This window comes from Choloepus didactylus (assembly GCF_015220235.1).
Source record: "Choloepus didactylus isolate mChoDid1 chromosome 25 unlocalized genomic scaffold, mChoDid1.pri SUPER_25_unloc1, whole genome shotgun sequence".
NCBI lineage: Eukaryota > Metazoa > Chordata > Mammalia > Pilosa > Megalonychidae > Choloepus > Choloepus didactylus.
In genome coordinates this window covers 3,531,452-3,558,996 of record NW_023637606.1, presented here as the reverse complement: position 1 = coordinate 3,558,996, position 27,545 = coordinate 3,531,452, and the positions used below count along the sequence as shown (strand labels likewise).

General features: G+C 59.3%; 1 protein-coding gene across 4 annotated transcripts; it reads left to right on the top strand.

Annotated features, from left to right (window-relative positions):
- Window positions 1-855: 855 nt before the first annotated feature.
- SEMA6B (semaphorin 6B) lies at window positions 856-26,410 on the top strand. 4 transcript variants are annotated; one of them, XM_037824209.1, is made up of 17 exons: window positions 856-1,116; window positions 14,900-15,049; window positions 15,201-15,324; window positions 16,753-16,813; window positions 17,002-17,064; window positions 17,378-17,479; window positions 17,880-17,970; window positions 18,256-18,375; window positions 18,834-18,922; window positions 20,748-20,965; window positions 22,281-22,412; window positions 22,615-22,764; window positions 22,905-23,087; window positions 23,187-23,333; window positions 23,896-23,973; window positions 24,108-24,166; window positions 24,449-26,410. In XM_037824209.1, the coding sequence occupies exons 2-17, from the start codon at window positions 14,929-14,931 to the stop codon at window positions 25,351-25,353; spliced, it is 2,643 nt and encodes an 880-aa protein (XP_037680137.1). In that variant the 5' UTR covers window positions 856-1,116; window positions 14,900-14,928; the 3' UTR covers window positions 25,354-26,410. The 4 variants fall into 4 exon arrangements, with proteins under 4 accessions (XP_037680137.1, XP_037680138.1, XP_037680136.1 ...); XM_037824210.1 differs by lacking the exon at window positions 856-1,116 and adding an exon at window positions 3,437-3,461; XM_037824208.1 differs by lacking the exon at window positions 856-1,116 and adding an exon at window positions 14,027-14,234 and having other exon boundaries at window positions 18,855-18,922.
- The last annotated feature ends 1,135 nt before the right edge of the window (window positions 26,411-27,545 follow it).

The following is a 27,545-nucleotide window of genomic DNA, read 5'->3' as shown; positions in this document are numbered from 1 at the left end:
TTCCCCTCTATGGGGAAACTTCGTGGGATTGCTCTTTGGTGGACCCAGCACACTGTAGATGTGCTGAAAGTGTCTCTAGATAAGCATATAACAATGAAACGTTTATTGAGCGCCTACTGTATGCTGGAGATGCAGATGGGACAGGCTGCTGGCTTTGGTCAAACAGGGACAAGAAGACACAGAAGGGGGCTCACGCAGACCAAAAACCACACAGAGGGGCCTTCCGAGAGGACCTGCAGGGCCCTGCCCCCAGGAAACCCTTTCCTGGGCCACTCTGGGATTTGACCTAAGAGAGCAGTGGGTATCCGGAGCCAGCTTGCTCAGATTCAAATCCCAGCCCTGCCATATCCTAACGGGGTGACCCGTGGACAGGACATCTTCCCGTGCCTCAGTTTCCCCATATGTTGAATGAGGGTTGTTCAATATGGTGCTTGTGGATTGAATCAGTGGACTGGTATATGACGGGGGCCACTGAGACCGCCGAGTCCCTGAGGCCCCATCGCCCCTGAGGGTTTGATTGGGAAGAGATGCTGGGGATGCAGGTCTGGCCAGAGGGGGCCGGGGCAGGAGTTCGCAGGGGCTCCCTTCTGGGGCCACCCACCCTCTCCTATCGCCCCCCCACCCCCACCCAGCACCTCCGGCAGCCCACCCGGCTCCGCCCTCCGCTCCGCACCGCCGCGGCTCCGGCCCGGATTTTGCGCGGCTCCGGCCCGGCTTTGGTGGTGGTGGTGGGGGGGGAGATTGCTGACGGGTGGGGGGGGCGGAGGTGGCGGAGCCGCGAGTCGCAGCGGCGGCCGCGGCTGGCGGAGGAGATGCGGCCGCGGCGCGCCCGGGGTCCGGCTGCGGCGCAGCGCCCCCCCCGGAGCCGACGCCAGCGTGCGGGGGTCCCGGGCTGAACCACCCCCCCAGCCCCGTCCCCCATCGCCGCGCCGCGGGCCCGGGGGCGGGGAGAGAGCCAGGCCCCCCAGCCTCCCCCCACTCCCCTCCCCGGGATGCCCGGCTGAGCCGGCCGGGCTGGGACAGGTGCGCGCCGGGACCCCCCCTTCTCCCCCAAGCCCGCGCCCTCCCTGCCCTCGCGCCTCCCTCCCGCGCACTCGCGGCGCCCCCGGCTCCGAGGTAAGCGCCCCGGGGCGTCTGGCGAGCGGGGGCTGGGTGAGGCACTGGGATGGGGGGTGTCCGTCGGCACGCAGCCCGGGGCCCCGATGGCCGGCCGGGGTGCCGGGGTCCGGCGCTGTAATGGTGGGGGGGGTGGCGCTCAGAGCCCTGCCACCGGGAGGGGGGTTTGTGGGCCGCTAGGATGGGGAGATGGATCGGCAACGCAACTGGGGGTGGGGAGGTGGGGGCTGGATGTTATGGGGGAGGATCGCTGTAGGGAGCGGTCTAAGTGGGGGCCCTAGAAGCAGCGCTTTGGAAGGGGCTGGATCTTGGCCTGGGGCGCCGAATGAGGTTTCATAATAGGGGTGTCTAATGGCACCGCGGCGGGTGGAGATTTTGTCCGGGGGTGGGGGGGGTGCTGTAGGAGGGACAATATGGGGGCTTGCGGCTGCGCCGCTGGGGAGCTGGATCTGGGCCCAGGTGGGGGGTTCAGGGCGGACAGGGGGGCCTCTTGGCTGGGGGACAGGGGGCTTTGGGGGGCGGGACCCTGGGAACTAAGACAAGGGCGAGCCTGGGGGGGTGTGGGGGGTCCCGGCGCCCGGGAGGCCCCCTCGCCCCACTCCGCGGTCCAGCCGCCGCACCTTGGGCGCCCCTGAACCTCTCCAGGCGCCTGCCCGGCCCAAAACGAGCCCCAGGGCCCCGGGCGCGGAGAAGGGGCCGCGGTGGGGGGTAGGGGGGGCGGCTGGTCCGGATCCCCCCACACACACTCCGCTGCAGGACGGGGCCCGGGGGGGGCTCGGGGGCCCCCCAAGAGCTGACAAAGGGACAAAGAGAGCGTCTCTCCCCGAGAGCGCCGGGCGGTGGTGGTGGCAGGGGCGCCGAGTGTGGCCCCCGCAGCCGCTGATTGGTCCCCGGGGCGAGGGTCACGTGTACCCCCCATCCTGCTGGCTGCCTGCAGGCGCCCTCCGGGTTTGGGGCGCCTCCCAGAGGGGCCGCTGCCGTAGGGAACCCCGGCCTCTGGCCCGGATGGGTAGGTGCTGGGGCTGGGAGTGTTTGCAGAGTCCCCGGGGGCTGGTGTGGGATTGGGGGGTGGGTGGGTGGAATTTCCAGCCCCCCACCCCTGATTTGACTCTCTCTGGCTCATGTCTTTGTCATCCTCTGCCTGAGGTTGTCACCTTTGAACCTCAGTCTGGAGGGGAACGGGGGCTTGGACCCCCCAGCTTTGGAAGTCTGGGTTTAAGAAAGAAGAACCGGGAGGGAATTTGGGGTTGCTGAATGAGACCTCTGCCCCATTTGCAAAATTGCATTTGTTCATATATTTTTCTGGGTTCCCTCAACTTCTCAAAGTGTCCAGACTCCCTCTGCAGAAAGAAAGTTCAGGTTGTCTGGGGTCTCCCCTCCCCCACTGACACCCCCAGCCCCTATCCCCCATACTGTTGCAACTTAGGGTTTCTCTTAGAAGACAGAATTTCAGGATGTAGCTGGACAATTGTTTTCAATCTATTTAGGGAGCATGCAGGGTGTGGGAAGGTGGCAGGGGGCTGCGGGTGGGGCCAGGACCTACCTCAAAGGGGTCCCCAGCTCTCGGGGAAGTTGTTTTGGGGGTTGTCCTAACCCACGGGAGACCTCTGGGCTTTGGGTAGGTGGTAGACAGACATGGGTTTTGCTAAACTGGAGCCTATCCACCCTGGACTGGGGGAAACTGAGGCAGAGTGTGTGGGGAGGGAAGGCAGGCTTCTCCAGCCCTGGGAGCCCCCACATCAGCTGACACCCAGATGCCCTATTGTTTCCCTGCCCCTAGCCAAATGCTGCCCTTGAACCTGGGCTGGCTGGGAATTCGATCTGGAGCTTTCCAAGGCCCCACACCTCTTCAAAAACATTAACGATAGAGGAGAAGGCTGAGATGAGGGGCTACGCTGTGTGACTTCAGGCAGGTTGCTGGCCCTCTCTGGGCTGCAGTCTCCCCAGGAGTGTCTCTTTGGTTGCAGGTCTTGAATGGAGAGAGAGGAGGCAGAGAGAAATCTGCCTAGAATGTTTGGATATAACCTCCAATTCCCACCTGCTTTCTACCAGAGCTGAGCACCCACGGGTGCAGGTCTTAGGATCCCTGTTATCTTCTGCTTTGGAGTGACGTGGCTGCGAGTCGAGGTTCTGAGTGATCTGGGAGGGGCCTTGCTTCCCTCCCCCACCCTCCCTGGGCCTCGGTCCTCACCTTTGTCCAATGGGCTAAGAAGGTTCTGGAGATTCAGCTACAGGAGGGTTTGGTACTGGAAGCGGGAGTTGGAGGGGTTATCTGGAGCTGGGCCTGGAAGATAGAAATCAAACTGTCCTTGCAAAGGTGACCCTGACGTCAGCCGGCGGGACAGGTGAGCTGGGTCCCCGCGGGATGGAGGATGTGTCTCCTGGGAGGGAGGGTGTCCCCAGCCGACCCCTGGGCACAGCCTTGTCCCTTGTGCTTGGTCTTTGCTGGGCAATGCTGGGAGCCCGAAGAGACTCCAGGCCAGCAGTCAGGACTGGGATAGAGCAAGCAAGGAAGGCTGCCTGGAGGAAGGGATGCTGGCACTGGGCTTGAAGGATGAGAACAATTTTGCCAAGAAGAGAAGGGACAAGCAGGTGGAAGGATGGCAAGGATGGCCATGGTGGGGCATGTTGGGGGAGCCCTGAGGGTCTGGACTCTTTCAAGGGTTGGGGGCAATGAGCAATGGGACCTGAGAAAATGCTAAGCTGAGAAGCCAGGCTTTATCCTAAGGGCAATGGGGAGCCATGGAAGGTTTTAGAGCCAGGGAGGTACATAAAGAAGGTTTCAGACTTTAAGCAGCCGTGAGAAAGGGTAGCTCCCAGGAGACAGGCTTGTGGACATCAATTGACCTTCTTCAAGAGGTGGTGAGCTGCCCGTGCTGGGAGGCAGGCAAGTGGGGTTGGACGGCCATCTTTCCAGAATCCCAGAAAAATAATTCTGATTTTGCTCGGGACCACTGACCCTGTATTTTTCTTTGCAACTTCTGAGTGCTCTGGGTTTTCTGAGCTGATATAATATTTAAAATACTGTGATCCTGAAATTAGAAGCCATTTATGGGGCTCTGATTCCTCCAAGTCCTGATGATGTGGCTTCCTCTTGGCCTCTATGGACTCTCTCCCCTTTCCATCCTCGTTTAGCTGCGATCAGGGAAACTGAGGCTCAAGGTAGTCCTGGCCCCAGCTGCCTGCATCTGGGGAGCTGTCTGTGGAGGGAGGGCTTGGGGGAACAGTGAGGGGTTGGCTGTCAGAGCCTGGGTCCTGTATGATAGGGAGCCTGGGCCCGAGCCACCTAATTCTATTTATTATCAAAGTCATTCATTCTCTCCTCTAGGGACACCCAGGTAAAGTGGCAGGCGTTCAGGAGACAACTTGTAGGCTGGGATCTCCTCTTACTTCCCTCTGGGCAGGGTCACGGGTTCCCCCACCAGGCACCCTCGAGGCTCCTTTCCCATCTGTCCCCAGGGTACAGGGCCTGTTGGGAAGGTAGCCTGGTCCCACGAGGACTACGTTTCCCAGGATGCACCTGGATCCCGCTGCGCTTGCCTTCCAAGGATAGACCTAGGAGAGAACTTGTCAACTTTAGGAGCCCAGAAGAGGATGGTGGTCCAGGGCCCTGAGGGAGACCTGGTCCAGGGCATCTGGGGAGAGCAGTCAGTCAACAAACACTCTCAGGGAGCTCCCTATGCCCTGCCCCATGCTGGGTGATGCTCAGATCCCAGAGAGAGAGGCTTTAGCCCTGGTGCTTCAAGGGACTTCCAGGCAAGTGAGGGACAAACAGCTAGACACACAGGCCCTCCCAGCTATGTGGGGTCGGGGCTAGAGTGGAGGGACTGGGCTCTGCCTGGTGAGGGGCTAGAGTGGAGGGACTGGGCTCTGCCTGGTGAATCAGGGAAGATGCTTCAAAGGTGGGCACTGCAGGTAGGGCTGTGACGGATGTATAGGAGTTCACCAGGGAGCCTATATGTTTTCAGACAGAAGAACTTCCTTCCCTCCATGAGTCCTGGCCCCATCCCTTCCCAGGGGGCCAAAGAATCAGAGCCTCTGGGCAGCTGTGACAGTTGCTCTGAATTTCTGCCCTTAGAGACCGCCCCAACAATTGGTCATCCTCACCTGTTTAAATCCCATTCTTCACACACTCCTCACACCCCCGCTCTGAGCCTCAGTTTCCCCATCTGTAAAATGGGGGTGCTGTTCTCCCTCCAGCAGTTAATCAAGAGGATGCAGTTACCATGTCAGGGAGAGTCCTGCTTTTTCCTTATTCTAGAAAAGGGAATAACTTTGCAAAGCAGAAACTTGGGGTCTCGACCCATGTCTCATTTGGAGCTCTGCTCTCATCTGCTGGGTAGACACATATTTAATGAGCCTTTACTATATGCCAGGTGGGGACCCGGACACCAACTGGGAAATAAACCAGGTAGATCAGGTATAATCAACGCCCAGAAGATGATAAAACTGGGTCATGTGGCTGAGAAGGGTGGGGCTGCTTTAGCTGAGGGTGTCAGGGAAAGTGTCCCTGAGGAGGTGACATTTGAGCTAAGGAGACCTGAAAGATGGGAAGGAGTTGGCCAGGAGAGGAAGAGAGAACTCTGTTCTCGAACAGAGCTCCAGGCAGAGGGAATGGCCCATGCAAAGGCCCTGGGGCTGGCCTGGGCCTGGGGTGCTAGAGGAGCAGCGAGGAGGCCCGTGGGGCTGGAGCGGAGGGAGCAAGGGGGAGAGTGGGAGGAGGGGAGGGCAGGGAGGGGTCAGGGCAGGGCGTGCAGGGCCTGGTGGTCCACGGGGAGGACTTGGGCTTTTCCCCCGAGGTAGGTGGGAGCTACAGAGTGTTGTAGGCAGAGGAGGGATGGGCCCTGACTCAGGCACTCACAGGCGCCTTTGGCCACCGTGGGGGGAACAGACTGTTTGGGGGACGAGGGTAGGAACCTGGGGACCAGGGTGGAGGCGACTACACTGGTCCAGATGAGGGGGCCAGCAAGGCAGAGACAGAGGAGGTGAGGAAGAAGTGGCAAAGCCAGGATGGATTTTGGAGGAGGGTGGATGGATGTGGGGAAGGGCTGGGGACAGGGTGCTCCGAAGTGTGGTGCCTGGACCTCCATGGCTCGGGTTCAAATCCCAGCTCTGCAACCTTGGGCACAGAACTGCCCACACTGGGCCTCAGTTTCCTTACCTGTAAAATAGTGAGAAGCATCCCTTCCCATCTACCCCACCGGGATAACAGTGGCGGCTTTCTGAGTGTTTACTGCTGTTCCCCTTGGCAGATCTGAGCCCCAGGCCCTGGGGAGGAGAAACGGTGCCCAGAAAGGGGTGGCAAGTTCCCCAAGGTCACCTGGTAGATCAGCGTAGGACCCTTGCCCCTAGTATTTTCTCCAGCGTAGCATAGTTCTCACGCCCCATCCCCCAGCATGACGTCACTCTGCCTGCCTCTCGGCCATTCCTGAACCCTGACTCACCCCAACTTGTGGTCCACTCTGACCCCAGGGCCTTCTCCCGGGACCTATTTCCCGCCTTTGTCTTCTCCGAGTTCATTCGCCAGGTTTTCCTTTCCCAGCAGCTCTTGGCCCTGCCCACCTTCCCCTCCCAGCATCTGTCAGCGGCGCCCCTCCTCTGGACCTCTTGCTCTGGGAATACTGGGTGGGGCCGGTCAGCCATGATGAGGGGAGGGCTTCCAGAACCCCGAGTCAGGGGGACAGGGTCCCCGTCTTTTGCCTCTGAATTGAAGACCCTGAGAGCAGGGCCCTCTCTTCTTTGTACTCCCCAAACTGGAGCCCCCTAGAGCAGAACCTTAGTCCCCTCTGTCCCCCAAAACTGGGCCCCAATATCCTCCAAATTCCTCCAAATTGACCCAGGCACAGGGCCTGTTACTTCTCTGCTCCCAAGTCTTCCAAGAACCCTTTACCTGGGAACCTGTGGGTGCCCGGACCCCCCAATCCCAGCTCCATCCTGGATTCCCTCGGAACCCTCAGTCCCCTCAGGCGACCCCCCTCCCGGCCCCTTAATTACCCGCTGGGTATAAATGACACTTTAATTTCCTCTGAATGGGTCCCAAGTGGTGACAGCAGCCGAGAAAGCCTCCCCCCCTCCCCACTCCTAATTACAAGTTGCTGCTTCCGATTTGCCTCCTGGCGGCCCAATTTCCAAACAGTGATTAAAATTAATTACCTAGGAGCCCCCCCTCCAGCCCCCATCTGGGCTGGGAGCCCTGGGGACCTGCCCGTGTCCCCCACTTGAATCCTGCCTTGCTTCCTTGCTTCCTTGTTTCCTTGCTTCCTTGTTTCCCTGCTGGCTCTCTCACTGTGTGGCCTTGGGACAGGGGTTGCCACTCTGAGCCTCCGCTTGCTCGTCCACAAAAGGTTCAGGAAGGCTGTCCCACCTCCTGGGGAGACGGCACACTCTGAGCAGTCAGTAAATGTTAGTGAGATGCAGGAGAGCCCCGCGGCCTGGGTTCAAATCCCTGGTACATCCCTGATGTGCTGTGTGACCTTGGTCAAGTGGCTCAACCTCTCTGATCCCATTTCTGTGAAATGGGAATGGCGGCTCTGGTGTCTGCTTTATCGGGCTGGCTCAGGCGTGAAACGAGCTTGGTGCACGGTGCAGGGTCTTAGCGGATAGTATTTGAAAGCCCTGCCCTCTCAGGGCGCTGGGAAGTGTGCGTGGAAGGTGTCAGCCTCTTAGGCGCAGCATTAATTGGGTGTTTGCTGCATGCCTGGCTCTGTGCCAAACCTTTAGCACCCTTAGATGCTGGTCTCGGCTGAGTTCCCAGCTGTGGCCACACAGGAGATTCTCAAGAAGTTTGAACACTTCCTTGCTGCTACTCTATAAGGAGGGCGCCTTTGTGGGACATTTGTCCGGCCAGGATTTGTTGTCCTGGGTGCTGGGGTTCTAGCAGTGACCGAGACGCCCTGCCCCCCCGTGGAGCTGAAATCTTTGCTCCCATTTTAGAGGTGGAAGCAGAGGCCCAGAGAGGGAAAGGGACAAACCCCAGACTGCACAGCAGCGAGCACAGTTTATCAAGCATCTATTATGCATAGCTGATTTACTCCTGAAAACCTGCCAAAGGTGGGGATTCGATGATGGGGAAACTGAGGCCCAGGTTGCTGAGGACCCAGGAGACTCATTCACTGGCAGCCACCCGGGTTGGAGAGGGACGAGTTAGGCACTGAGTGGACACTGGGGGTATGAGGGGCCTCTCCTCCCAGCCACAACCTGGGCCCCAGAGACTCCCTCTAGCCTTTCTGTCAAGTTCCTAGACAGCTCCGGGAGGCCAGCTGGGCTGTGACGGGGCCACGAAGGCAGCTGGAGGAGGCAGCTGTAAGCGGAGCTGGTAACCAGACCGGGCCGGAGCAGGGGCCGGTTACTTGATCCCCCTGGGGATGACAGGCCCAGGAGTGGAATCCCGGGATGGCTGAGACGGACGGGCCGATGGGCAGCACCTTCTATGGAACTGGAGAGGGGCACCCCACCCCCATCCTTGCAGGGCAGGTGGAGAAACAGGGGCTCTGAAGCTGGTCCTGGGTTACCGAGGCCCCAGCCGTGGCACGGAGAGGCCCAGGGAGGGCAAGTTGCTGGCCCAAGGTCACCCACCAAGGTCATTTAACATTCAGTGAACAAACATCTACTAGGCCCTATTTTGGTGCCTTGTCTTACAGACAAGAAAATCATGGCTCAGTCTGGGAAAGGGGGGAAAGCCCAGGGGTTCTCTGTGTGTCCCTCTCACCCTCACCTTGCTGTTCTGTGGGAGGTTCCAGGCTCCACTTGGGGCACCCTGTCTCCCGACACCTTCATGGCCGCCTCCTTCTCAACCTTCAGGCCTCAGCTCAAGCAGTTTCCCTTTGACCACCTGCTGAAGCGGTAGCCCGTTCCCCATCACTCTTGCAACTGTCTACGCATTTTCGTCATTGCGCTTATCATTGTCAGAAGTTATCGAGTTCTGTCGTTGGGTAACGTGTGCACCTTCTCTCCCTCCCGGACTGGGAGCCTGACGAGGGCAGGACTTTGGGGCCCTCTGGGTCCCTGCTTTGTCACCTGTGCCCGGAACAGTGTCTGGCACACAGCTGGCACTCAATAATTGCTTGAATGAATGAAGAATCATTTTCGGTTTGGGATACAGAGAGCCAGAGCTGGACAGAGTCATTTCCAGCTCACTGAGGTTGGGGTTGAGTCGAGGATGGGACCATGGCCCGGGGAAATTGGTGCTCACCCAGGGCAGTCAGGGAAGGCTTCCTGGAGGAGGGGACCTAGGCACATAGCCTTGCCTTGTGACTGGCTGTGAGGGCTGAGGAGAGAGTGAGATAACTATGTCTGGGTGATTGGGGCTGCGTCCTGGGGGCAGCTGGGCTTTGAGAACGCTGAGAAGGTCCCCCTGGCAGGGGGAAAGCCTGGGCAACTTCCTGCAGGTGGGACTAGTGAGTTTTGATCCTGCCTGGCAGGAGGTGAGGGACAGAGGAAGGCTAAATCAGCCCCAGGGTGTGACATGTCCTTGAATGTCAAGGTGCAAAATTTGGCTATTTTGTAGGGTGCTAGGGAGCCATGGCAGGCCTTTGAGCAGGGGAGTGGCAAGGTCTGAGCCGAGCTTGGGATGCACAGTAAGGGAGTTGCTTGGTTGGGTGGGGATCAGAGAGGAGAATACAGAAGGGTGGGCATTGCCCCTCCAGGGCATCTCAAAACCCAGGCTGGGAACACCCGGGCAGAGGAGGGCTCAAGACCCCAGCCCTCAGGCCTCTAGCTGCTGGTGGCCTCTGAAAGCAAGAGGGATTTAAGATAGATTGAAAGGAGAACTTCCCTGCTAGGGTAGAGAGTGTGCAGGGGTCCTCCCTGCCCGCAGACATGTGCCAGGGGAGTGTATGGTCCAATCCATCGGCACCGGCTTGGAACGTGGTTGATATTTTTTGAAAACTCGCTGGAATCCAAAGACTTGGTACACAAAAAAGAACATGAACTGCCTCAGGAATATTTTTTATAATGATTACGTGTTGAAATAATATATTGATTACGTACTGAAGTAATATTTCAGATCTGTTGGCTTAATTAAAACATATTATTAACAATGGTTTCTTCTCACCTTTTGAATGTGGCTTCTAGAAAGTTTCACACGGGGCGTGCACAGCATTTCCGTTGGATGTTGCTGGCCTCGGATTACGTCCTTTCCACTTCATAACAGCCCCGTTAGGATTGGACTTACTATTACCCACACTTTGCAGATAGGGAAACTGAGGCCCAGAGAGGGGCAGCGACTGAGGTGGCAGAGCTGATAAGAGGCGGAGCTGGGGTTTGAACCCAGGTCAGGAGATTCTGGAACCCACTCTCCTCACCTAAGGCTTTTCAGTTGGCTGTGTCATCTGCCCAGCCTGCATTCCGGGCCTCAGTTTCCCCAACTTGGCCAGGGAGGCCGGGCTGGGCAGGACAGGGTGGGAAGGTGAGGAGACCTCACAATTAATGGGGGTCCTTGGAAACTGTGCAACGCCCAGAAAGCCATCAGCATGGGGAGCCGGGGAATCATGGGCTGTCTGGGGGACAAGTGTTCCAGGCAGAGAGAATAGCCTGTGCAAAGGCCCTGAGGCAGGACGGACCTGGCATGTTGGAGGAACCACGAGGAAAACCTGTCTGGCTGGAGCGGAGGGAGCGAGGGGGAGAGCGGGAGGAGGGGAGGGCAGGGAGGGGACGGGGCAGGGCGTGCAGGGCCTGGTGGGCTGCAGGGAGGACTTGGGCTTTTCCCCTGAGGAAGGTGGGAGCCATGGAGGGTTGTAGGCAGAGGAGGGACGGGCCCTGACTCAGTCTCACAGGCGCCCTCTGGCTGCTGTGGGGAGAACTGACTGTGGGGGCCCGGGACCAGGGTGGAGGTAAATGATGGGGGTTGGACCCAAGTGGGGACTGTGAAGGGATGACAATTCTAGATAGATTTTGAACTCTGAGCCAACAGGATTTGTTGGGATTGGATGTAGGGGTGAAGATTGTGTGTGGCGGGGGGGGTGAGGTAGGAGCAGGGGAGTAGGGGGTCCCCGATTTAGGTCTGGCCTGAGCACCTGGGACAACATGGATTGAGCAGGCTGAGGGGGGCAGGAGGGTGGGAACCAGCTGTCAATTCCCCCCAATTCAATCTACAGATTCAGCGCTATTCCAGCGAAAATCCCAACAGGTTTTTGCTTCACTCGTCTTCGGTTTGGGGAGCTTATAATTTGATCCTAAAATTTATATTTAAGCGACAGCACAAAAATCACTGAGACATGCTGGCTTGAAGAAGGAAAGGCAGGTGGGAGGGAATGTTCTATGGGGTATTTAAACCCATGGCAGAGCTACCATTGTGGGGACGGTGTGGTTTGGGGGGAAACCGGGGTGCAGTGTGGGACCCCCATGTAGAGACTTGGAGAAGCAGCTGGGCCCCGAGTTCGGAGCTCAGGAAGACCCTGGGTTGGAGACAGGGCGCAGGTGCCGTCAGGGTGCAGATGGGGTTCAATGCCCCAGAGCGGACGACACCCCTGGGATGGGGCAGGTGGGAGTCGGGGGAACCCAGGGGGGGCCTGGGGAGGTGGGAGGGAAGCCGAGGATGGAAATTCTCTGGCTCCCCTTCCTGCTCTACAATGGGGCCGTGCTCAAAGGGTTGGGGAGCTGGTTTGGGGGTGTCAGGCAGGGAGGCACTGCACAGTGTGGGGGTGGCGAGTTGGCAACTGTCCCTTCTGCCCCCCCAGGGACGCCTGTTGAGGGCCTGGTTGTCTCTGCCCACCCCGTGGGCAGCCACATGTGTGGACGCCCGAGTGTCCCCGGGGCTCCCTGCCTGGTGACCCCAGTGGCCAGGTGCTCCCGGCAGGTGGTGGGGCCGCTTCCAGGCAGGCGGGCGCCGGGTGGCTGCTGGCAGAGGCGCCTCAAGTTTCATGGAGACAAGCAGATGGCCTTGGGGGATGGAGGGGGAAGGCCGCTGAGGCCTCCGGTAACCCCCCAGGATGGGAGAGGGATGGGCGAGTGGGTAAACTGAGGCCAGAGCATTTGGGGTTTGGCTTTGCTTTGTCAGTGAAATAACTGATGCTGATTGAGTGAGCGGGTTCCAGGCTCGGTTCCTCCACTTCCTGACCTTAGGGAAGTGACTTCCTTGGTGCCTCAGTTTCCCCATCTGTGTAAGGGACCTCTTGGGTGCGTTGTGAGGATTAAAATGAGTCACTTTAAGTACTTCACAGCAATGCCTGGCACGTAACAAGGGCTTTAAATTTATTAAGCTGCTACTATGTAGCAGCTTGGGGATGGATGCTGGGGACATGGTGGTGAACAGACCCACCCTGTCCTGTCAGGGCTCACAGTCCCGGGGGACAGACAGACCCTTAACCAGGCAGTTACAGCAGAGGGTGATTAGGGCAGTGACAGGGGCCGAACAAACACTGTGGGAACCTGGAGGAGGCCCCCTCACCCAGCCTGGGAGCTGATCTGGGAAGACTTCCTGGAGGAGGTGTCCAAGACCCAAAGAGTATGTTCACCAAGTTGCTGAGAGGAGGACAATGTTTCGGGCAGAGGGAAGAGCATGTGCAGATGCCCAGAGGTGGGGGTGGGAAGGAGGGGAGGAGCTGGCATTTCCTCCCAAAGGCAATAGGAAGCCATAGAAGGGTTTAGACCAGTGATGGGAGACGTCCGGAGACATTTTTTGGTTGTCACACCTGGAGGGGGTGGGTGCTCCTGGCACCGAGTGAGTGGAGACTGGGGACGCTGCCAACATCCTACAATGCACAGGGCAGCCCCCCACCCCCCTAGAATGATCCGGCCCCAAATATCCACAGTGCCAAGGGTGAGAAACCCTGATCTACAGCAGGGGAGGGACAGGCCAGATTTGCATTCTAGAAAGATTCCTTCTCTGGTGAGCAGGACTGGGGACTGGGAACCAGGTAGGAGGAGGGGAGCCTGGCCATGGATCATGGAGGAAGGGAGAAGGCAGGAGGTGAGAATGACATCTGGGTCTCAGCTCAAGGATGATGGAGCCATCCCTGAGTGGAGGAACTGGAAGGAGAAGGATTGAGGCAAGAGAAGATTCCTGAGGTTGGGGGGCAGCAGGCTGGACTTGGGGAGCAGGAGGGGGGCAGCTGTGGCTACAGGCAGGAAATGAATACCACTCTCAGCCTCAGGTTGCTGTTATCATGAAGTTAAGAAAACCAGCAGGAAAACCTGTCTTGATCCGGAGCCTCAGTCTGGTCATCTGTGAGCTGGGCACTTTCTCTCTGGCAGGGGCACCCCTGCCCCCCCAAATCTGATCCTCAGTTTCCCTGTCTGCAAAAAGAGCTTTGTGTCCCACCAAGGCTGCTAGAGCTGTTGAGGGGTTCCAAGAAGTAATGCCTAGAAACCACCCAGCCTCACTCACGACGGCGGTACTGTTTAACATCTCCATTTTACAGAGGAGGAAACTGAGGCCCAGAGAGGAGAAGCAACTGGTCCAGGGTCACACAGCTGGGATTGGAAGCCTCACAGCTTGGCTCTGGAGCCCTGCACCCAGTCACAATCCCGCACTGACAGCTGTTGTGTTAAAATTTCTTAGGTTAAACGTTTTTCTAATAAAAACACAGGTTAAAAGGCACAGAGGTTGGGCTGATCCAGGTGGCTGAAGGGGCACGTGGCACTGAGGATGGAGGGAAGGCAGCAGCAGGGATGGCTGACACATGGGGGGCCTGGAATGCTTCAGCAGAGGCTCTGGCTGGGACTCAGGGGTCACTGGGAGCCACAGAGGACTGCGGAGCAGGGGAGGAGCCGGGGAAGGAAGCCCGTAAGGAGGCAGGGCTGTGCCTCTCACACACACACACGCACACACACACACACACACACACACACACACACGTGGGATCTGTGCATCCGCTGAGTCACAAATCCTGGAAATTTGGGGCCACGGAGCGGAAGCCTGATGGTCCACGCAAGGTCTTCCTGTTTTCTGGCCCTAAGTGCTCGGAGGCGGGCAGTCCCGGGCCCATGATCTGGTATCAACTTCACCTTCTGGGGCTCAGAATCCCTAAGCCACGAGGAGGCCAGGGCAGGATTCGGAGATGTCCTTGGTGCTCAGACAGGGAAACTGAGGCACGGGGCTTGACCGAGGCTGCCCAAAAGGATGAGGCTGCCAGATTTCTTTTGGGGGGCTCTTCGGACCCAGACTGCATCCTTTTCTGGTAGGGGGTGCCCCAAGCAGGGGCCTCGGGTATTGAGGGCTGAGCTCGAGGGAGGGTGGGTTCTGCTCCCGCTTCCACCAACCAGATGATCATTTAAGGGCTTTGCGCTCCACAACCTGGAAGGTTCTCCGGAGTTACAGTGAACAGGAGTGCGATTAGCGAGGGGCCTGTCACTGGAGATATTTGAGCAGATGACGGAAAGGCTGGACTTGGAAAGGAAGTCAGACCTATAGGGCCCCTGGCCTTCTGGAACATTCTGTCATTCTAAAGTTATGCGAATCCCAGATTGTGGTTCCTGAAATTCGAAGAGTCCTTGATTTGTTTTTCTCAGCCTTGGATTTTTAGATTTTTATTGTTTTAATTCTAAAAATGTTTAGATACATGTTTTGGGATCCTGTGTCTCATTATTATTTTTATTAATTTTAATTACCGAATGCATTTCTGCTTGAAGCCGTTTCCTGGTCATAATGTTGTTCTGATCATTAAATAAGTGCTAGGTGTTATTATGTTTATCATTGTTATTTTTTTACTGTTCTCCCAACGCGGAAGTTTCCTGGAGGGGGCGGGTTGGGCAGTCGCCGCCGCCGCGGCTCGCGCGCGCCCTCTGCCGGCGCCGGGCGGGATTGCAGGGCAGCGCCGCTCACCTCCACGCCTCCCTCCCGCAGGTGTCACCTGCCGCCGCCCGGCCCTCGCCATGCGGGCCCCGCGCGCGCCCCCAACCCGCCCGGCTTTGCTGCTCCTGCTGCTGCTACTGGGGGGCGCCCACGGCCTCTTCCCGGAGGAGCCGCCGCCGCTTAGCGTGGCCCCCAGGGACTGTGAGTGGGGGGCCCATGGGGGTGGGGGTGGGGGGCCGCGAGGGCGGGTGTGGCTTGGCAGCTGGGTCTGCTGTCCCCTCCCCAGGTCCCCCCCCCCCAACAACACTCTCTCCTGGCCTTGGCTCACAGCCCTCCCCACCCTGCCCCCCAGATCTGAACCACTATCCCGTGTTCGTGGGCAGCGGGCCGGGGCGCCTGACCCCCACGGAGGGTGCTGACGATCTCAACATCCAGCGGATGCTGCGGGTCAACAGGACGCTGTTCATCGGGGACAGGTAGGGGGGCCAGGTGGAGGGGAGTGGTGGCTGCGAGTTCTGGCTTTGCCTGATGGAGACTGTTAGGTCCCTGGGGTGGGATTTTCAAGGGTGCTGGGAGCCTGGTGTCTAGATGCCCAGGCCTTGTGGGTGGGGGTGTCCGGTCAGCCAGTAAATAACCACGAACATGGGAGCCTGGGATTTGCCGTGAGGGTGGTCACGGAGGGCTTCTCTGAGGAGGTGGCATACAAGCTAAAGCACATGATGAGGAGCGAGCTACGGGAAAACCTGGGGAAGGGCATTCGGAGCAGAGGGAACAGCATTTGCAAAGGTCCGGAGGCCAGGAAAAACTTGGCAGAATTGAGGTACAACGAGAAGGCTGGTGTGGCAGGAGCAGAGTGAGCCGAGGGGGAGAGAAGAAGGAGGGGAGGGCAGGGAGGGGACGGGGCAGGGCGTGCAGGGCCTGGTGGGCTGCAGGAGGACTTGGAATTTTTCCTTGAGGAAAGTGGGAGCCATGGAGGGTTGTAGGCAGAGGAGGGATGGCCCTGACTCCGCGCTCACAGGCACCATCTGGCTGCTGCAGGAAGGACAGAGTGTGGGGGGCAAGGTGGGAGTCTGGGGACAAGGGCAGGGTCTGCAGGGGTCCCTGCTGGTGATGGGGCTGGAGCGGGGGGGGGAGGGGAAAGGGGGAAGAGCAGGTTTGGGGAATGGCCAGGGCCCAGTGGGCTCTTGTTGAGGGTGACAGCCCATGAGACCCCCACGTGGAGACATCGAGGGGTAGCTGGCCCCTGAGCCGAGCTCAGGGTTGGGGGCCGAGCTGGAGGCGGGAAGCGGGTGCTGTCAGGGTGCAGACGTCACCCCTGGGAGGGTGTGGGTGGGGGAGGGATGAGGCCCGAGGACCCAGCCCTGGGGGCCACTAATGGAGAGACAGGGAGACCAAGAGGGGGTGCTGGGAGAGGGGAGAAGGAGCTGGGCAAATACGGGGTCCAAGGTCCCCCAAAAGATAGTGTTTTCTGTCGGGAGAAGGGGTGGGAGTCAGACACAGCCCAGGGGAGAGGAAGATGGAGAATTGGTCACTGGATTTAACAACACAAAGTCACTAGTGACCTTGTCCAGGGCACTTTCTGCGGGTGGGGTGGGGATGAGGTGACACCCCGATGGGAGGCTGGGAAGTGCTGGGGGTGGGGGGGCCTGGACACTTCATCGTGGTGGGTGCTCTTGGCGTGGGGTGACCCCGGAGGGCGGGAAGTGGCATCTAAAGGGGGAATGGGTGTGCTGGGGTGTGTGGAAGCATGTGGGGGCCCGCTCTAGGGCAGAGGTTTTGGGGTGTCTGTGCAACTTCCATGCTGCACACAACATCTGGGGAGGATAAAACACAGAGAGTGGGAGTGGGGAGATGGGAGGGGGTTCAGAGGCCCCCAATCTCACTAACTCCACTCCCCACCCCAGGGACAGCCTGTACCGGGTGGAGCTGGAGCCCCCCACATCCATGGAGCTGCGGTACCAGCGGGTGAGGAGGGGGTGCAGGAGGGAGGGGAGGGGAGAGAGGGGGTGGGGGAGGAGAGGAGGGGGCAGCGCCAGGGGCTCCCACACTGCGCTGGGGAGCCAGGTGGTGGCGATCTTGCCCCGCCGGGGTCCCTGGGGCTGTTGGGGACCCCCCCCTCACCCGCTCCCCTCACCAGCTCCCTCTGTCCCCAGAAGCTTACCTGGCCCTCCAACCCCAGCGACATCAACGTGTGCCACATGAAGGGCAAGCAGGAGGTGAGGCTGCGGCAGGATGCTGTCGCCATGGCTACGCCCAGAGCCTGGCCACGCCGCGAAGTGGTACTCAGCCACGGCCATGCTCCACCCACGCATTTCCCCGCTCTGGCCACGCCCTTAGAAGTGGCCACGCCCCCGTGCTTGCCAGTCTCTGCCTCAGCCGTGGTCACGCCCCCAAAGGGCCGGACACAACCACGCCCACACCCTGCCCCTCCTGGCTCCTCCAGCAAAGCCCCGCCTCTGCCCTCTGCTCTGGCCACGCCCCATAGCGGGCCACGCCCCACACCCCGCTTCCCACTTCGCTCCCACCCAGGGCGAGTGTCGGAACTTCGTCAAGGTGCTGCTGCTCCGCGATGAGGCCACGCTCTTCGTGTGTGGCTCCAACGCCTTCAACCCCGTGTGCGCCAACTACAGCGTGAGTCTCCCCTTTGGGCACCCTGCTCAGCGGCCCAGTGAGGCCGGGTCACCACCTCCAGGAAGCCTTCCTGGATTGCACACCCTCCCCATTCCACAGAGCCGAATAGCAGGCACTGGTCTCCAGAGGCGGCCCGCGGCCGGGTGGGGCACCAGGGAAGTCAAGCGACTTAAGCCACAAGCCAGTTTTAAAATTAAGGCAAAACTTCACAATAATGCTAGGCGGTATCCCCGACTCTTAGATCCATTTTGCAGATCAGGCAGCTGAGGCCCAGAGAGGTTAAATGGCTGGCCAAGGTCACACAGCAATTCGTGGTGGAGCCTGGGTGGGGCTGGGGGAGTTGGGGGGCTGCCGGGTGTGCCCAGCAGCCCTGTCACTCATGCTCGGGTCCCATCTGCAGATAGACACACTACAGCCCCTCGGGGACAGCATCAGTGGCATGGCCCGCTGCCCGTACGACCCCAAACACGCCAACGTCGCCCTCTTCTCTGGTGAGTGTGCTCCAGTTAGCAACTGACCGTCCAGGTGGGGCCCCAGCCCGGGAGGAGGCCTGGCATTTTCCACTCCTGGAGTCTGTGTCGTTTCAGACATGCTTGTGCTGTGGCATGGGCAGAATCTGCCAGAGTTGGGCTTTGGATGGGATTAGGGCTCGGCCCAGGGCTGGGGGCTCACCTAGGACCAGAGCTCAGTCTGGCAAAAGTGAGTCGGGACCCACCCAGCCCCTGGCCCCCCAGATCTGACCTCTCGCATGCCTTCTCCCTGAACCACACCCCTAGATGGGATGCTCTTTACAGCCACCGTTACTGACTTCCTGGCCATTGACGCTGTCATCTATCGCAGCCTCGGGGACCGGCCCACTCTGCGCACGGTGAAACACGACTCCAAATGGTTCAAAGGTGGGGCTGGCAGGGGTAGTAAGGGTGGAACTGGCGGGGCTGACTGACAGCAAATCCCCCCACCAGAATAAGAGTCCTGCAGAAGCCAGGGAGGGGTCTCCCTTATCTTTGGAGCCTACTGGCCCCTTTAAAGAGAAGGCTAGAGGAAAGATATGCTAAATTGAAAGTAGAACTTGCTGGAAATAGGTGGCTTAGAAGCCCAAAATAGGTCTATAGGAGCTTGAAGTAGGGAGGAAGGGAACAAAAAATAGTAGATTCTAATGTTTGTGAGGGTAGGCAACAGTGAGTTTAGGCTTCTGACTGCCCACCAAAACAAAACGAAAGTTTGAATTCACTTAATTTTTTCTGAATAATCAGCCTAGATCCCCCCTTCACTATAAAAGCACCCACTCAGGCTGATGTGTTCCCAGATCAGAAGCCCCTCTGTCATGTCGGTTCTGACCCCTCTTTTCCCACAGAGCCCTATTTTGTCCATGCAGTGGAGTGGGGCAGCCATGTCTACTTCTTTTTCCGAGAGATTGCCATGGAGTTTAACTACCTGGAGAAGGTAAGGCCCTCTCTCTCCCCCAACAGGCCTGTAGAATGGGGCACGGAGCTGAGAGGCTCTGATTGTGGAAATGGGGAGCAGAGGCAGAGCCATGAAACCACCTGGTGTGAGAGGGTCCCACTCTCCACCTCTGATCCTCAGGCCCTCCCTTCTGGTCAGGCCCAGGCCCCCGAAGCTGGAAGACCTTTATGGAGCCCCCTTAGGGCACACAGCCCTGAGTGAGGGGCACTGATCTGGAGTCAGACATACCCCTGGGTTTCAGGCCTGGTGTGTTTGGTTGTCACCAGTTCATGCACCCATCTACCATCCACTTACATCCCTTCATCCAGGTTTCATCCACTGTCCATGCATCTACCCACTTACCCTCCAACTCAGCCACCCTCCTACTTACCCATCTCTCTGTTCCTCAGCCCACCTGGACTTCCATTGATTCATTTATCCGTCTACTCGTCCATCCATTCACCCACCAATCCATCCTCCACCCAACTCATCCATTCATCCACTATCCATCCATCCATCCCTCCATCTACCATCCATCCATCTACCATCCACCCATCCATCCATCAACTAACTCATCTATCCTTTCACTCACCAATCCATCCTCCTCTCAACTCATCCATTCATCCACCATCCATCCATCCATCCATCCCTCCGTCTACCATCCATCCATCCATCCACCATCCACCCATCCATCCATCAACTAACTCATCTATCTATCCTTTCACGCACCAATCCATCCTCCTCTCAACTCATCCATTCATCCACCATCCATCCATCCATCTATCCATCCCTCCATCTACCATCCACCCATCCACTCATCAACTAACTCATCTATCTATCCATTCACCCACCAATCCATCTTCCTCTCAACTCATGCATCCATCCACCATCCATCCGTCTAATCATTGATCCATCATTATCTCCTTCCAACTCATTCGTTTACTCATCTATCTATTCATCCTCCATACAACCATTCATTCTTCTACTTACCCATTCATCCATCCCTCCCTACCTCCATTCACCCTCCCATCTTTTCATCCATCCTTCCCTCCATCCACTCCCATCCATTCCATCTTTCCACCCACCCATCATCCTTTCTTCCACCTATCCACTTATCCATCCATCCATCACCATCCATCCATCTGTCCATCCATCCACCATCCACCTATCCATCCATCTACTCATCCATCCATCTGTTCATCCCCCAATCCACCCTTCACCCAACTCATCTGCTCATCCACCATCCATCCGTTCATCCGTCTAGCCATCGATCCATCATTATTTCCTTCCAACTCATTTGTTCACCAATCTGTCTATTCATTCTCCATACAACAATTCATTCTTCTACTTACCCATTTATCCATCCCTTCCTACCTCCATTCACCTTCCCATCTCCTCATCCATCCCTCCCTCCATCTACTTTATTCACCCATCCATTCCATCCTTCCATCCATTCCTCCATCCATTTCTCCATCCCTCTCCCCTCCATCCATCCATCCAGTAGACAGGCAGTAGCTAAGAGCACACAGTCTGCCATTTACTACCAGTGTAATGTTGGGCTGATTACTTCTCTTTCTCTGTGCCTCAGTTTTCCCATCCATACAACAGGGACATCAGTAGACCTTCCCTCATAGGGTTTCCTCTTGTGACGATGGGTAGACCTGTCGGGCATTACGGTTATCATAGTCATCTTCATCCCCATGTTTCCGCTAGGAAGCCAGGGGCAGACTCCTCCCTCTGGCCGGGGTGGTGGGCGGCATGGCCTGCGGGTGGGCCTTCCGGGGCGCAGGGCTCAGGCCCCCCATCTGGCTACTATCCCACGCAGGTAGTGGTGTCCCGCGTGGCCCGGGTGTGCAAGAACGACATGGGGGGCTCGCCCCGCGTGCTGGAGAAGCAGTGGACGTCATTTCTGAAGGCGCGACTCAACTGCTCGGTGCCCGGGGACTCCCACTTCTACTTCAACGTGCTGCAGGCCGTCACCGGGGTGGTCAGCCTGGGCGGCCAGCCCGTGGTCCTCGCCGTCTTCTCCACCCCCAGCAACAGGTCAGCAGGCGGCCACTGGAGCTGGGGGACTGGGGGGCTTGGCTGGTGTTCTAGTTTGCTAATGCTGCCAGGATGCAAAACACCAGAAATAGATCAGCTTTTATAAAGGGGTTTATTTGGTTACAAAGTTGCAGTCTTAAGGCCATAATGTGTCCAGTGTAACACATCAGCAATGGGGTACTGTCACTGGAGGATGGCCAGTGGTGTCCGGAAAACCTCTGTTAGCTGGGAAGGCACATGGTTGGCGTCTGCTCCAAAGTTCTAGTTTCAAAATGACTTTCTCCCAGGACGTTCCTCTCTGGGCTGCAGTTCCTCAAAAATGTCACTCTTGGTTGCACTTGGGATATTTGTCCTCTCTCAGCTTCTCCAGAGCAAGAGTCTGCTTTCAATGGCCATCTTCAAACTGTCTCTCATCTGCAGCTACTCTCTCAGCTCCTGTGCTTTCTTCAAAGTGTCCCTCTTGGCTGTAGCTCCTCTTCAAGATGTCACTCACAGCTGCACTGAGTTCCTTCTCTTTGAGTCAGCTGATTTATATGGCTCCACTGATCAAGGCCCACCCTGAATGGGTGGGGCCATGCCTCCATGGAAATATCTCACCAGTGTTATCACCTACAGTTGGGTGGGGCATATTTCCATGCAAATCTAATCAGCACCAAAACGTCTGCCCCACGAGACTGCATCAAAGAATATGGCTTTTTCTGGGGGACATAATACATTCAAACCAGCACAGGTGAACGTGAGAAGAGAGGTCCTGGATTCTCTCATCAGTTATCCCCCGGGTCCTGGGACAGAGCCAGACACGGAATGCTAAGATCCGTTGGTCAGAGCTGAGAAGATGGCAGACGAGAGCTCTGCATTTGGGGGAGGAGAGCTGGAGGGCTTCCTGGAGGAGGCAACGTTGGAGTTAGGCTTTGATGGGTGTGAGATGGAGGGAGAGGGAAGAGGGGGCACCAGATGCAAAGGTCCTGAGGCTGGAATGAGCTTGGTGTGTTTTAAGTCATAGCAGGGAAGCCCGTGGGGCTGGAGTGGAGGGAGCGAGGGGGAAAGCGGGAGGAAGTGAGAGCAGGAAGGGGACAGGCCGGATCGTGCAAGGCCTGATGGGGCCATGGAGAGGAGCCTGGACTTTATCCTGAGAGCCCTAGGGAGCCATGGAAGTTTAAAGAGCAGGAGAGGGACAGGGTCAGAGTAAGGGAGCCAAATCTGGTTCCGGGGCTCGAGTGTTCTCACAGCTCCAGAGGACGAGGCACCTCCACGTGCTTGTGCGAGACGGTGGGCCCCTCACCCCGGGCTCACCACACTGTCCCCCCTCTCCCAGCATCCCCGGCTCGGCCGTCTGCGCTTTCGACATGACGCAGGTGGCCGCCGTGTTCGAAGGCCGCTTCCGTGAGCAGAAGTCCCCCGAGACCATCTGGACACCTGTGCCGGAGGATCAGGTGCCGCGGCCCCGGTGAGAGCCCCCTCTGCCCTGGGGGGGGGATCCGGGACCCCCAGTTCCGGGGTTCAGGACTTCAAAGTGCTTATTTAGCCGTTGCTGAGACCCAGACGCACCCATTAGATGGATGGGGAATACTGAAGCCCCTAGGGCAGGGCAGCGGGTCCAGCCCCCCCCAAATCTGCCCTGACCGCCCCCATGTCTCCCCCCCACCCAGGCCTGGGTGCTGTGCGGCCCCAGGCCTGCAATACAACGCCTCCAGCGCCTTCCCTGACGACATCCTCCACTTTGTAAAGACGCACCCCTTGATGGACGACGCGGTGCCCTCTCTGGGCCAAGGCCCCTGGATCGTGCGGACGCTGATGAGGTCAGTCCCCCCATGTCACCCCCAGCCTGAGGGCGCCCTGGCCTAATGCCGTCTGCTTGCACCGGGCCGGCTGGCGATTCTGCCCAGCCCTTGGGGGAGCCTCACAGGGGACCCCGCCCTGCCCCCCTGCCCCCCGACAGGCACCAGCTGACGCGGGTGGCCGTAGACGTGGGCGCCGGGCCCTGGGGCAACCAGACCGTCGTCTTCCTGGGTTCCGAGTCGGGCACCGTTCTCAAATTCCTCGTCCGGCCCAACGCGAGCACCCTGGGCACGGCGGGGCCGAGCGTCTTCCTGGAGGAGTTCGAGACCTACCGGCCGGACAGGTGGGTCCATTCAAGGCTGGTGGGTGGGTAGGTGGGGCCGGCAGGTGGGGCGAGCCCTCCATGCCCCCCACCGAGGCTCACTGGCCTGCTCACCCCCAGGTGTGGACGGGCCGGCTCTGGCGAGACGGGGCAGCGGCTGCTGAGCCTGGAGCTGGACGCGGCCTCGGGCGGCCTGCTGGCGGCTTTCCCCCACTGCGTGGTGCGGGTGCCCGTGGCTCGCTGCCAGCAGCACTCGGGGTGTATGAAGTAAGTGTCATCTCCCCGCCCCGGGCTGGCCAGGGTTAGCAGGGCAGGGAGAGGACCCTAGGGGAGTGGGGGGCTCCGGTTCTGGGGGCTTCGAGGCATCCTGTCTCACCGAACAGCTAACTGGGCAGAGGGCACAGCCTGTGCAAAGGCCCTGTGGCAGGGCCTGGCGGGCCACAGGGAGAACTTGGGCTTTTATCCTGAGGTAGGTGGGAGCTATAGAGGGTTGTAGGCAGAGGAGGGACAGGCCCTGACTGACACTTTTAAGCGCTCTCTCTTCTGCCACCTAGAGAGTGGACTTCGGGGTGGCAGAAGCAGAGGTCAGTGGCCAAGGAGGAGGCTGTTTCCCGTCTCCGAAAGGGGGAGAAAGGGCAGCTGCACCTCGGGAGCTTGGCTCACACCTGGGCTCCGTGGGAGCCCCTGGTGTCCCCCACAAATCCGTGGCGAGCCTGCTCGGGCTCCCATCCCAGCTCCACCACTTGGACAGAGTTAACTCCCCTGGGCCTCAGTGTTCTTGTCTGTAAATCGGGACCCATGCTGACCCCCCTCCCGGCGTCTGCTCTAGGAACTGTATCGGCAGCCAGGACCCCTACTGTGGATGGGCCCCCGACAGCTCCTGTGTCTTCCTGAGCCCCGGCACCAGGTACTGGGGGGCAGGGCGGGGGCAGGGCGTGTGTCTGGCCTGTCCCCATGTCCGGGGTCCGCCCCTCGAGCCTTGCCCACCAGCCCCGCAAGTGGGGGCTCAGCTGACCCTGCCTCTCCCCCCGCCCCTCTCAGAGCCACCTTTGAGCAGGACATCTCTGGGGCCAGCACCTCAGGTTTGGGGGACTGCACAGGTAAGTGGGGCGGAGAGGAGGGTGCAGGGGCAGGAGGCCTGGGGTCCCCCGATTCCCTGCCCTTTGCCACCCGTGCCCAGACGGACAGACGGACTGGCTTTCATCAGGGCTTCGGCAGGTGTCGGGGGTGGGGTGCGAGAAGGACGGACAGACCCCAGGGGACAGAGAGATGCCAAGAAAGGGGACAGAGGGGCATTCTCGGACGGATAAACTTCAGGGAGGACAGACGGCGCGGTGGGGCGGACAGACAGACAGCCGCGCTCACGGGCACCCCCCGGCCAGGGCTCCTGCGGGCCAGCCTCTCCGAGGAGCGGGCCGGGCTGGTGTCGGTGAACCTGCTGGTGACCTCGTCGGTGGCGGCCTTCGTGGTGGGCGCCGTGGTGTCCGGCTTCAGCGTGGGCTGGTTCGTGGGCCTCCGGGAACGGCGGGAGCTGGCACGGCGCAAGGACAAAGAGGCCATCCTGGCGCACGGCGGGGGCGAGGCCGTGCTGAGCGTGAGCCGGCTGGGCGAGCGCCGGGCGGGCGGCCCCGGGGGCCGGGCTGGGGGTCCCGGGGGTCCCCCCGAGGCCCTGCTGGCACCGCTGATGCAGAACGGCTGGGCCAAGGCCACGCTGCTGCAGGGAGGCCCGCACGACCTGGACGCGGTGCTGCTGCCCACACCCGAGCAGACGCCGCTGCCCCAGAAGCGCCTGCCCACACCGCACCCCCACACCCACGCCCTCGGACCCCGCGGCTGGGACCACGGCCACCCGCTGCTCTCCGCCTCCTCCTCCCTCCTCCTGCTGGCACCAGCCCGGGCTCCCGAGCAGTCCCCGGTGGGCGAGCCGGGCACCGATGCCCGCGTCTACGCCACCCGGCCCGGCCGCGCCATCCACGGCGACTTCCCGCTCACCCCCCGTGCCAGCCCGGACCGCCGGCGGGTTGTGTCGGCGCCCACGGGCCCCTCGGACCCAGGCTCAGTGGCCGACGGCCTCCCGCGGCCCTGGAGCCCCCCGCCCACGGGCAGCCTGCGCCGGGTGGGCACCCAGGGCCCGCCAGCCACCGCCCTGCGCCGCACGCACACGTTCAACAGCGGCGAGGGCCGGCCCGGCGATCGCCACCGCGGCCGCCACGTCCGGCCGGGCACGGACCTGGCCCACTTCCTCCCCTACGGGGGGACGGACAGGACTGCCCCCCCGGTACCCTAGACCGGGGGGAGCCCCCCACCCCACACCCCGACGCCTTGGCCACGCGAACCAGGAGTGAGAAGCGGTGGATCGCCGGGCCCGGCCCGGCTCCGAGTGGGTGCTCACGACGCCCCCACCCCACCTGTGTGGGGGTCCCCCACTTGCCACACGGAAGCACAACGCACTCAGCAACCCCTCCACCCGCCACCTTGGGCCGCAGGACGTGCTGAGACGGTTTTCTGGGGTGGGGTGGGGGAGCTGGGGTGAGTGGGAAACGTTTACTTTGGACTTGAAGTTGACTTTCTGCGTAGACTTTTGTTTTCTTTTTCGGTTTTGGTTTCTTTGGCATTTTCTAACCAATTGCACAACTCCGTTCTCGGGGTGGCGGTGGCCCCGGGATGGGGGGCGAGTGGTTTTGGGGGAGCCGGGATCGTGGACTCAAGCTCCCACACCCCTCACCCCCGTCCCTCACCGCCTCCGTCCCCCAAAAGGCCCCTCCTCGACGCAGGCCCTTGGTGTGTACGTGTGTGCGTGTGCGTGTGTGTGTGTGCATGCCGTGATGTGTGCGAGGGGCTGGGGAGAGGAGGGGGCGTGCGTGGGCGTGCCCACGAGGGGCTGCTGCTGGCGTGCGTGTGGCGTGCGTGCAAGTTGGGGGCGGCCCCGGTGGCCTCCGCGTTGGCTGAGCCGATGCCGGGCCTTCCGGAAAGCCCAGGGCCTCCAACGTGCTGGTGAGCGGTTTGAACCCCACCTCTGCCGAGGGAAGGGGGCAAAAGGAGGGGGGTTTCAGGTCAGGAGCTGGGGAGGGCCACCCCCCACCAGGAAGTAACTTTAGCAGCAGCTGTCTAAAGGGCTCGGGGGTCTGGGGGGCACGGTGGCGAAGGCGGGCAGGGCCCCCCTGTAAATACAGCCCTGGCGTGGTCGGAGGGCCTCGTGCCTCTTGTCCACTTGTGACCTCTCCCCTTTGACCTCCAGCCGGCCATGCATGCCACGTGGCCTGCTGGGTCCTGAACCCAGCTCTGGAGTTTGCCTCCCCCAGCGCCCCCTCCCCATCAATAAAACTCTGTTTACAACCACCGGCCCCCCCATGTCTCTGGCTCTGCTCTCTCTCCCCTGGGGTTGACCCACTACCAGTGATGCCCGGTTTGCTAAAGCTGCCATTATGCAAAATACCAGAAATGGATTGGCTTTTATAAAGGGGGTTTATTTGGTTACACAGTTACAGTCTTAAGGCCATAAAGTGTCCGAGGTAACACATCAGCAATCGGGTACCTTCACTGGAGGATGGCCAATGGCGTCCGGAAAACCTCTGTTAGCTGGGAAGGCATGTGGCTGGGGTCTGCTGATCCCGGGTTGTGTTCTAGCTCCTCTCTCAGCTCCTGTGTGTTCTTCAAAGTGTCTCTCAGCTGCAGCTCTGAGCTCCTTCTGTTTGTCAGCTCTTTTATACGGCTCCAGTGATTCAATTAAGACCCACCCTGAATGGGTGGGGTAACACCTCCGTGGAAATTATCCAATCCAAGGTCTTGCCCATGTTGATTGAGTCACATCTCCGTGGAAACACTCAATCAGTAGGTTCCAACCTAATCAACACTAATATGTCTGCCCCCATAAGATTGCGTCAAAGAACTTGTCATTTTGGGGGACAGAATACATCCAAACTGGCACAACTGGTGTGGCCCGGGGCAGATGGGACCATCTGCGAGACCCAGGGCTGGGTCTGAACACAAACGGAACCCTGGGGGGCTGGATGTGGAAATGTGTGTGTGTGGGAACAAGTTTGGAGGAAGAAGGAGGCGGCCAGTGTGGCTACAGAGGTGAGGGGGAGGTTGGGAGAGATGACAAGGACAGGAGGACAAATGCCTGGGAACCAGGGCCAAACAGGTGAGGACTTTGAATTTTAAGTGGCACAGAAAGCCATCAGAGGGCTTGAAGCAGGGGCCGTAATCTGATTTCTTTTTCTTTCTTTCTTAGAGAAAGAAAAATCCTGCATAAAATACAGGATTCCCATGTGTCACCCCACCACCACCACTCTGCATTGGTGTAGAAGATTTGTTACAATGGTCGAAAGCACATTTTTTATAATTGTACTATTAAATATAGGCCATCGTTTAACTTAGGGTTCACTGTTTCTGTCGTGTACTTCCATGGATTTTTTAAAAATTTTATTTTATTACTATATATATAGTCTAATATTTCCCCTTTTAACCACATTTCAG

What these genes read in the sequence shown, in the direction of transcription:
- SEMA6B (XM_037824207.1), top strand. Translation starts at nt 14,177, where the DNA reads ATGAGGCTGCCAGATTTCTTTTGGGGGGCTCTTCGGACCCAGACTGCA. An exon ending in CGACTCCAAATGGTTCAAAG is followed by an intron (nt 18,376 to 18,833) that starts GTGGGGCTGGCA and finishes CTTTTCCCACAG; the next exon opens with AGCCCTATTTTGTCCATGCA. An exon ending in GATCAGGTGCCGCGGCCCCG is followed by an intron (nt 22,413 to 22,614) that starts GTGAGAGCCCCC and finishes CCCCCCACCCAG; the next exon opens with GCCTGGGTGCTGTGCGGCCC.